The 10,510-nt window shown below is 44.3% G+C and overlaps 1 protein-coding gene across 3 annotated transcripts in view; it reads right to left on the bottom strand.

Moving 5' to 3' along the window:
- Positions 1–773: 773 nt before the first annotated feature.
- Positions 774–10,510, bottom strand: part of SLC38A6 (solute carrier family 38, member 6) — a 96,686-nt gene continuing 86,949 nt past the window's right edge. Inside the window, exons 16-17 of one of the 3 annotated variants that reach the window (XM_011961943.1) lie at positions 5,298–5,413; positions 774–929 (exon numbers count right to left, since the gene is read on the bottom strand). In XM_011961943.1, coding sequence (XP_011817333.1) covers positions 797–929; positions 5,298–5,413 — 249 coding nt within the window. In that variant the 3' untranslated portion in view covers positions 774–796. Of the gene's footprint in view, positions 935–5,297; positions 5,414–10,510 lie in introns of all 3 variants that reach the window. The other 2 variants (XM_011961946.1, XM_011961944.1) reach the window with 2 other exon arrangements.

Below are 10,510 nucleotides of genomic sequence, written 5' to 3'. Positions count from 1 at the left end.
TTGTATGTATGGGGCCTCTACGGCAGAAGAGTGTGAAGTAAAAGTTGAAACTGATTGACTGGCTGTCTATGAAGAGCTAATGAAAACCTGACTGAGAATAGGTTGGTACATGGGTCTCTGTCTCTGCTGCACTGTGGTTTGCAACGTCTCCTGGACTTGGGAGGGCATAGAAAGTTGCTGGGCAAATTGCACAGCCTCCCCCACACTACACTCAGAGCTGCCTTTCCTAGTAAACATCACCATTTTCATGCCTTCGAAGATTTCAATGCTTTGTGCATATTTATCAATGAAATTGTTTACAAATATTGCTATAGAAGAGCAACCTTGTTGGGTTATCTCAGTCAACTCACATCTGCATCCAACACGTTGCCTCAAAACACCCCAAAAAGGCAGCTTTTGTTACCTATACTTTATGAAGAGGAAAACTGAAGTTCACACGGAATGATCAGTCCAGAGTCACTCAGCTTCTAAGAAGAGGAAATACCCTGGAGTAGCACTAGAGAACCCAGGTGGGTTTACATGATGGGGGGGACACTGGTAGCAGGGAACCACTTCCAGTGACAGCTTTTCTTGCCTTTGTCACTAAAACCTTCTGTTGGCATCTAAGCCTGGATATCCATCAGGGTCCCAACAAGAGACAGATGACATCCCAAAAGGAAAGCTTACCAAAAGGACTTACACACTGTAATAAGCAACATTTAGGGAAATCCCCATGGGATAGTACGTACCACTGTATTAGTTTGCTAGAACTGCCACAACAAAATACCACAGACTGGGTGGTTTAAACAACGGGCATTTATTTGCTCACAGTTCTGGAGGTTGGGAAGTGCAAGGTCAAGGTGTGGACAGGTTTGGTTCTCCTAAGGCCTCTTCTTGCTGTGTCCTTACACGGCCTTTCCTCTGGGTGCACATCTCCATGGCACCTCTTCCTTTTCTTACAAGAACACCAGTCACATTGAATTAGGGACCAGCTTAATGGCCTCATTTTAACTTAATTACTTCTTTAAAGACGCTATCTCCAAATACAGTTGCATTCTGAGGTCCTGGGGATTTGGGCCTCAATGTACGAATTTGGAGTTGGAACACAATTGAGTGCATAAAGCTAACAGCAATGAGGGAGGCTACCATCCCATGACTGAAGGGGCAAGAGGAGGGGGAGGTTTCCAGAACCCAGAACCTGGTGAGCATGGCTACACATGGGCAGGGCCACCTGAGGTACAGTCTACCCACAGTGGCCTGGCAGGCAGGGAGTGGGCAGCAGACACCCTGACCTCACTTTCCTCCCCCTCTAGGCTCCCACTGGTCCTGCTCTCTGGCTGAAGCCAACAGGAAGCCAGGGGCAAGGGAATCCATTGCTACAGTCCACTAGGTGAACCTCCGGGCTCAGAGGAGGAGGAAATGGTAGAGGGGCAAGCTCAAACTATTTGGTGTGGCTTGCAAACCAAACTCTAAGTTCTGCTCTGAAGTGACGTGATTTATGAGAGGGGCATTTGATTGCCTGGTTTTTCAATTATTCCTGGATGTGCTCAAAGGTAAGAGGACACTGAGAAAACACTGTGTCTATAGGGTCATTCTGAGGAGACAATGTAATAAAACAACCTTCAGAGATGACTTCCCTAGGGCTAGGGTCAGGAGTTCCTTCCACAGGGCTCCAGTGGACAACAGAGAAGGCCCCTGTCCTGGAGTGCAGGCAGAGACAGCTGCATGGATAGAGGCCCAGAGGCATGATCCCTGCAGTCATGAGCAGGCTGTGGGTAGTGACTAGAAAGGGCCTTGAGGAGAGGGGTAGAAACCCAGGGCAGGCCTGACCCTTCTCTGCTGTTCATCTGAGCAACATGGAAGGCACCTATAGGTGTCTGCAGGTGAGTCTCTGCTTCAGTCAAGCAAACAGGAATTAAACTACAATGCTACTATGGGTTCAGCTGCAGAAGCACACTGAAGGGGCACCTAACCTCAGCATGAGACCCCAGGAAAGGGTTCTGGGAGTGAGTACTCCTCTACTCCTCTTGGAGGATAAGTAAGAGGTAGCCAGTGAAAAGGAGTGTGCCCTTCACTTGACTAAAACAGAGACTCATGGAACAAGAAAGCCCATTTGCAGAGACTCATCATGGCAATAGGTCTTGGTACAAGTTAAAAAGCAAAATCAAAGTAGTCAGCAGGATTAAAGCAGGATTAAAGACATTCTCTGAATTTCCAGTGAGTAAGGAGGCTCACTGGAGCTGTGACAGGTGAACCAGTTTTACAGTTTCAGACACATGACAGAAGACAGCAGCAGGGGATAGGGGTGGTTATCCAAAGATCTCAAACTTTTCAGTATGTTTCAGGTGAAGGTGGTGTGGGGGTGCTAATATTCATCCATCCATTGATGCACACTTTGGGGAACACTGTGTTAGGAAATGTGGGGATGCAGAAAAGCAGAGGTGATGGTCACTGCCCTGCAGTTATTTACAGCCAGGCACCTGGGACTACAGATAAATACGAGGCACTACAGCACTACTGTGCACTCCCATGTGGCATCTTCCTGAGGCACAGCCTGTCTCTCCCATGTTACTGATACCACGTACCACAGAAAATGTAGTTCTACACAGCCTACCCCAGTGGTTAAGAACCTAAGCCTGGAAACACGATTCCATCCTGACTCTTAAAAGTTTGACGCTGGATGCATTATTTAACCTCTCTGAACCTGTCTCATTATCTGTAAAATGGAAATAATAATGCCTTCCGCATGGAATTGTTGTGAGGGTAAAATGAGCTAGTTGCACAAATTAAGTACTCAGTAACAAAAGTACTTAGGGATTCAGGAGAGAAATTACTGTGGGATGGGTGGTCAGGAAAGGCTTCATGGAACATGAGAGACTTACACTGGGCCTGGAAAGATGGGTCTGGGATTTCTACGGGTGATGAGCAAAAGGGTGGGTCAAGCAATGACCCAAAGCACTGGTCAAACTAGAATAATTCCTGTGGTCTCTGGGCCCAGATCCTTGTCCAATCTACCTTGGTTTCCATTCTTCAATCAAACTTCCTGGCTCAGACAACACCCCGTCTATGGCCCCTGCTTCCAGGTCTGGCTAATTCCCCTCCTGCTCAAAACCCCCATGATTTGCTACTTGCCATGTGGCCCTTTAATTCCATCCCAAGGCTCCAGAGGTGCAGATCTGCAAACCAGCATGATTAGCCACCATTGCTGGCTTCCCATTCAGCATATAAATCTAGTGCCTGGGATTACCTCATGCCAGAAAACCGAAATCCAAGTCAGATGGTTAAGGCATTAATAGCAGTGAGTGTTGTAAAGACTCAACAATGTGAACCTTCCCAAAATGAACCATCCTGACCTCCCTCGCGCTGACAATGCGTGTGTGACATCATGTGTAAATGAGCCTTAAATTTGAACCAGGTGCCGAGAGCTGTCTGGCGTCTCCTGGCTGCTGTATTAACCACTAACATGCACAGGGGGATTCTGAGGCAGTAAAATGGAGCGAAACCAACAGCAGTGACCAGGGCCCGGTGCAGCAGCTGTAGCAGAGAACATTCAAATCACACCCACCCGACTGGGCTTGGGCCCCCGGGTCCTGTAAAGCTTATTTCCGGAGGGCTGGGGAGCCTAGGGAATTTGGCTGCCTTCACGCAGAGACAAAAGCTCCCCATGCAAATCAAACCACTTCGACTTGCTTCCCAGACTTGATTCAGAGCTCTGTTTTGATTTGCATCCATGAGGGTAGAACTCAAGTTCAGCCTGAAGCTGCAGTTGGTAAGACTCAAAACCTATTGCATGCAGGTACAGGCAGTGTAAGATATATTTTTGGAAGGCACAATTTCCAAAGGAGAGGGTCAGCTCCAAATCCGCAGGTGCTACGATTTTCACCAGGCTGGCACCTGGAGAAAAAACTATCTCTTTGTCTATTTGGCATCACAGAGTCCCTCAGCTAAGCCTCTCCCCACAATAGGTCACGTAACACGCCAGCTCTAGAGAACACGAAATCAAATTTGGAGGGATGGAATTAGGTGTGTATAGTGGGTGGGTATCCTTATTGTTAGTCATAGGTATGAGAAAGTAGATGAAGAAGAGTAAGAGCGAGTTAGGAAGAAACACTTCTTTAAAAAATTAAGCCTGCATAAAATTAACAGGTTTTGTTGTTGTTGTTGTTGCCTTTTAATGCTTATTGTTCATGGTGCCCAATCTCAGGTTATTAACAGCTTGGCCACGTTAAAACCGGTATCCTGATCATCAGTAACAGGCCTACAGCAGAGACTGGAGACAGTGAGGATAAGAAAGAGGTGTACCAAGTGATCCTCTCTTGCTGGGGACTGTTCTAGAAGCTCTACACGTGCTGGGGAAAGGAGCAGAAGCCAAAGAGAGGTGAAACTCCACATTCCATGGATGGTATAGGATTTCAGCTTCAAAGAAATTCTTTGTTGTTCAGAGCACACTCTTAAACCATCAACACTCACCAAGTATACTGCACTGTACCATGAAGTCTCTGAGGTGGGTGGGTAAAGTGGGGATGGGAGGCAGGTTCTAGATGGAGGATACAAAGGAGCTGGCAGATGTGGAACCTTTCCTAAAGGCTGTCACAGGGTGGTTAGACATGCAAATATAAAGAATTTGTATATTTTATCATTTAGAGAAATTAAATGTAGCATCAAGATGTTGAGCATAGGTTTCCTGAGTAATGAAGCAGTTACATTAAGTCATAGTCAGGTAAGTCCTTCTAGAGGAGGTTGAGTGTGGAAATAGGTTTTGAGGGAGAAGAAATGCTTTGGAGGGGAAACAGAAAAACAACATGAATGGCTTGTGCAAAAGTTTGGAGGCAGGAGGCCGGGCACAGTGGCTCATGCCTGTAATCCCAGCACTGTGGGAGGCTGAGGTGGGTGGATCACCTGAGGTCAGGAATTCGAGACCAGCTGGACCAACATGGTAAAACCCTGTCTCTAATAAAAATGCAAAAAATTAGCTAGGCATGGTGGTGCATGCCTGTAATCCCAGCTACTCAGGAGGCGGAGGCAGGAGAATCGCTTAAACCCGGGAGGCAGAGGTTACAGTGAGCCAAGATCCGCCACTGCACTCCAGCCTGGGTGACAGAGCGAGACTCTGTCTCAAAAAAAAAAGAAAAAAGAGAGAGAGAGAGATGCCAGAGGTCTTGACCAGGCTCAGTGGCTCATGCCTGTAATTCCAGAATTTTGGGAGGCCGAAGTGGGCGGATTGCTTGAGCTCAGGAGTTCCAGACTAACCTGGGCAACATGGTGAAACCCTGTCTCTACAAAAAGCACAAAAATTAGCTGGGCATGGTGGCACATACTTGTAGTCCCAGCTACTCCAGAGGCTGAGGTGGGAAGATTGCTTGAGTCCAGAAGGCAGAGGCTGCAGTGAGCTGAGATCGTGCCACTGCACTCCAACCTGTGCGACAGAGAGACCCTGTCTCAAAAAAAAAAAAAAAAAAAAAAAAAGATGCCAGAGGTCTTAATAGGATCTGAGTGCATGAGGAATTTTACAAAACTCCAGAAAAAGTTCCTCGTATGCCCTGGAGCTGAGACTTAAGAACAAATCAAGTGTGGTTTTTAGATAACTAGTCCTTGAAGGCCTAAAGTGCTTCTTTTTAACTTTTGAAAGACAACGAAACAGCACTAGTCCAATGCAGAGAGGCAATTAATCTTTCTCTACCACTTCTACTTGATGTAAAGTCCACGCTCACCCTGGGTCCCAGCATTCTCCACATCGGGATCCTACCCTTCAGCTTTACTTCTCAAATTGCTATTACATCTGTGCTCCTGGCAAAATTTTTATTTGTCATCTCCAAAATATACCTTGTGTTTTCCTGTACATGTTGTTAGTATTTTCTTTCCAAGCACGAATATTTTCCTTTCACTCTCATTTCTACTTTGGTTATCCTTCAATTTTACTTCAGTTGTTGCTTTCTTCACGAAGTCTTCCCCACTCACCCAGAAGGCAGTGAACCCCACCTCTATGAGCTTATCCAGCAGAGCTTTTAATGTTATTATTACTCACCAAGATATGTCATTCTTTCAACAAGCACGCACAGATGGCCTAGTGTGCATGTGGCACATGCACCAGCCACACCCTGCCCTTCAGGGTATCACCATCCCAGGCACTGTATAGAGGTCATCTCCATTGGACTGTAAGTTTCAGTAGTTTACCAACTAAAGAACAAATACTGTACCTACCTAACAATGCTTTGTGACAGGGAAACTCATCTATTCACAAATGAGGCTGGAAATAGAATTCGAGAATTTTCTCTCACCAGAATAAAGTTCTAGATTGCTAGAGTAGGGCTCTCTGATTTATTAAAAGCAAATTACTTTTTGTTTTGCTATAGAAGTAACAATATTATGAAAGGTTTAAGTAACTGAGTGTGGAAGTGATCAGACATCTTTTGGGAGAGTTGAGTAGAAAAAAAAATTGAGGAAAGCCATTTTACACTGAAATTAAAATGCATGAATGCATCTCTATTTATGTAGTCTGGTAAGCTAATAAATTGAGAACCATTCTGGATGAATGAAAGCAAAGAATTTTTTGAATGCAAATGAATGACAAATCTTTAGACAAAGACACGGAGAGGCTACAAGTATTTTGCTTCCCTGTGAAATGTAAATATTATTATGGCATAATCCTTACTGACTTCTGGTGTATCATATAAACTTAGGAAGTTATATAGTAAAAATGTCTTGTCAGTGTTTTTTTCTAAATCCTGAAGTGTTGACAAAAATTTTGCAAATTTGTAAACCAGAACCTATTTAGATATTTTTCGCAAGTTAGGATTAGTAATGATTGGGGAAAGAGTCAACTAAGTCATCAATGTATTTTGTAATCAAGATCTATTTTTGTATCTACTTCTTTCTACCTATAAGATAATTGAAGTCAATGAGCATTAGAAGTGACCAAATCTTTACTGAATTTGGAATATATACTGGTTATTTAGACTGGTAGTTTCCAAGTGTTGGTCTATGAGAAAATTTTCATTGGTCTTTGATGAGATAAATGACTACGTAGCGAGTTTTTCACAAATCTAAACCTGTTGAATTTAAAAGACCGTATTTTATTATAACCTTAATTTTTTATATTGAAGGTGGCAAGTTTAATGTCCTCGATCAACTTGTAAAATAAAAAGTTTGCAATATTATGAATGTTCCGAGATTCATTTTGACGTTCTAAAGTTCCAAAAGAAATCTCAAATCTGGGAAACACTGAATTAGACTACTGATGGTCTAAGCTATATTTGGATTTTTAAAAATTGTGTTTGTAGAAAGTCACAGAACACAGAAACGGATTTCTGACATTGTTTTGTAAGACATCCAAGTTTTCTCAAAGTCTAGTTGACAACTATTGGAACACATTCCTGCTCTACTTAAAAACCCATATACCTTCCCTTTGTCCAGAATTTCCTCTGAAATACTTAAAAAAGGAGAAATAACAGTGCTGTGGCAATGAACCATGACTCAAGATGACACAAGGCCAGCCAAAATACTGTCTGGCTGATGTAACAGAACAGATTTAGGTGCCACATTTTAAATGAATAAAGCAGCCTTCAACACAGTCAGTATTGACTATGTACCTACTATGAGCAGAAACTTTTTGTAGAAAAAACCTCCAACAGTTGGATACACTTTATTAACATGGTAATTAAGCATGTTATAGTCAGCCTTTATAGTCAAACTTGTTTCTATTCTTAGGATGGCATCTTAAGGATGTATAACCTTGAACAAGTCATTTAACCTTACAGTCTCTCTAAACTTTAATTTCTAATATATTAAATGGGGAATATAACTGTGCTTACCTCAGATTACTTGAGAATGTGCTTGGCATAGAACCTGGTCCATACACAGAAGTGCCAGCTCATTAGTGTCATATTATTTTATGAGATTACTGATCTTCCATTCATTTAAAATATAAAACTTTCTCAGATTTTAGCAGGTTGGAGAACTGGGTAAGAAAACCAGGGAATTATAAAATTCATCTTCACTCTTTTTCCATGGGAGTGCCCTTCCCTAGGGGCCCCACTCCCTCTGATTCCTACTGCCACCATCCAAGTAGAAGTTGAGTTGAAGTCTGGGCACAGTGGCTCATGCCTGTAATCCTGGCACTTTGGGAGGCCGAGGTGGGCAGATCACCTGAGCTCGGGAGTCTGAGACCAGCCTGATGAACATGGAGAAACCCCATCTCTACTGAAAATACAAAATTAGCTGCGCTTGGTGGCTCATGCCTGTAATCCCAGCTACTCGGGAGGCTGAGGCAGGAGAATTGCTTGAACCTGGGAGGTGGAGGTTGCAGTGAGCTGAGATCACAGCATTGCACTCTAGCCTGGGCAACAAAAGCGAAACTCCGTCTCAAAAAAAAAAAAAAGGAAGTTGAGTGGCTCTGATCCCAAACACACACACACACACACACACACACACACACACACACCCCCACACACACAAACAAACAGGTTGATATAAGGTACGTTCTTGGAGCCTGATTTCTGAACTACCAGGCTTTGTTACAGAGAACCTAGCAAGACGACCATAAGGGGAAATGTTAGAAATTCTAGAGCTGCTCCAACCTCCAAGATCTACCTCTGTGGAGGTCTGGTCTCTTGTCTTTAAAAAGAGGCATTTCCCTACAAGTACAATTGATGACTAGTCAATAATGAGCCCTTTACTCAATGAAATGACAATACATTGCCAATGAGATGTCAAGGAAAGTCTCAATACACTTTGAGAGTTAGCATAAGTTGGTTCAATCACTTCCCTCATGAGGAGCGTCCCACAACCCTCCTGATGTGCCCACGGACTCTGGGAGGAAGCAGGTGGCTTACATTTTTTCTTGGCCATCTCTGCCTTTGAATTTCACTTTTTGAGGTTTCTGGATCACCTGGATATAGCATAAGGCTGTATGTGTTCCATCACATGTAGGTGTAAGAAGGGTTTACATACACAATTCTGTTCACACAAGGTATTTTTGTGTCTACTGACTGACTTTATTAGTTTCAGGAGACAGAGACAGGCAAATTAAAAGTGAATATTAAATGCTTCTGTTCTTAAAATGCCCGTCAGCCACTTTTCCTCTAGATTCCCACTACTGGCTTAGCACTCTCTGCCGCTTTCCCTTTGCTTTTCTCCAGTTCCCAAATTCACATTTTCTCTTTTACACAGAGTAGTTTAGCTATCTCTCTCACTTCCTCTCCTCCTGCCAACCATTTCTACAGGGTCACACTTTTTTGGATTGAGGCGAAATTCACTTAACATTAAATGAACCTCTTTAAAGTATACAATTAGCAGGCATTTAGTACATTCACATTACTGCACCACTGTGTAAGATTTCACCTTTCATACCTAAACGACTTATCAAGACATTCCCCCCACCCCCACAAAGAAAAAGACATTAAGGATATTTCCCTTACTAAGAGAAGTTCTGGTGCCAGCTGCATAAAGCAGATTCTTATTCTTTTGGAGAAAGGGACAACATTTGTGAAAGAAGAAAGAAAGAAAAGGAAGGAAGGAAGGAAGGAAGGGAGGGAGGGAGAGAGGGAGGGAGGGAATAATATGCTTGTTCACAGAAAGTTCTGTGGACAGAATTGTGTCTTCTCCAACCTCTCAATTCATATTGAAGCCCTAACCCACAAGTATTTGAAGATAGGGTCTTTGGGAGGCAATCAGGGTTAGATTAAGTGACGAGGGTAGGGCCCTCATAATGGGATTATGGCTTTATAGGAAGAGGAACAGAGATCACTCTTTCTGCACCATGTGAGGACACAAGAAGCCAGCCATCTGCAAGCCAGGAAGAGGCCCTTACCAGGACCGAAATCATTCTAGCCAGCACCATGCTCTTGGACTTGCCAGCCTTCAGAGCTATAAGAAATAAATTTCTAAGATGGCCGAATAGGAACAGCTTCAGTCTCCAGCTCCCAGTGCGAGCAACACAGAAGACAGGTGATTTCTGCATTTTCAACTGAGGTACTGGGTACATCTCACTAGGGAGTGTCGGACAATCGGTGCTGGTCAGCTGCTGCAGCCCGACCAGTGAGAGCTGAAGCAGGGCGAGGCATCGCCTCACCTGGGAAGTGCAAGGGGGAAGGGAATCCCTTTTCCTAGCCAGGGGAACTGAGACACACAACACCTGGAAAATTGGGTAACTCCCACCCCAATACTGCGCTGTACCAAGGGTCTTAGCAAACGGGCACACCAGGAGATTATATCCCACACTTGGCCGGGAGGGTCCCATGCCCAGGGGCCTCCCTCATTGCTAGCATAGCAGTCTGTGATATAACTGCAGGATAGCAGCAAAGCTGGGGGAGGGGCGCCCGCCATTGCTGCGGCTTAAGTAGGTAAACAGAGCCACTGGGAAGCTCGAACTGGGTGGAGCTCACAGCAGCTCAAGGAAACCTGCCTGTCTCTGTAGACTCCAACTCTGGGGACAGGGCACAGCTAAACAACAACAACAAAAAAGCAGCAGAACCTCTGAAGACACAAACGACTCTGTCTGACAGCTTTGAAGAGAGCAGTGGATCTCCCAACA

Source organism: Colobus angolensis, unplaced genomic scaffold, assembly GCF_000951035.1.
Source record: "Colobus angolensis palliatus isolate OR3802 unplaced genomic scaffold, Cang.pa_1.0 Scaffold57, whole genome shotgun sequence".
NCBI lineage: Eukaryota > Metazoa > Chordata > Mammalia > Primates > Cercopithecidae > Colobus > Colobus angolensis.
The sequence above is the reverse complement of the archived record's forward strand: the minus strand, read 5'-3'. Positions and strand labels throughout refer to the sequence as shown.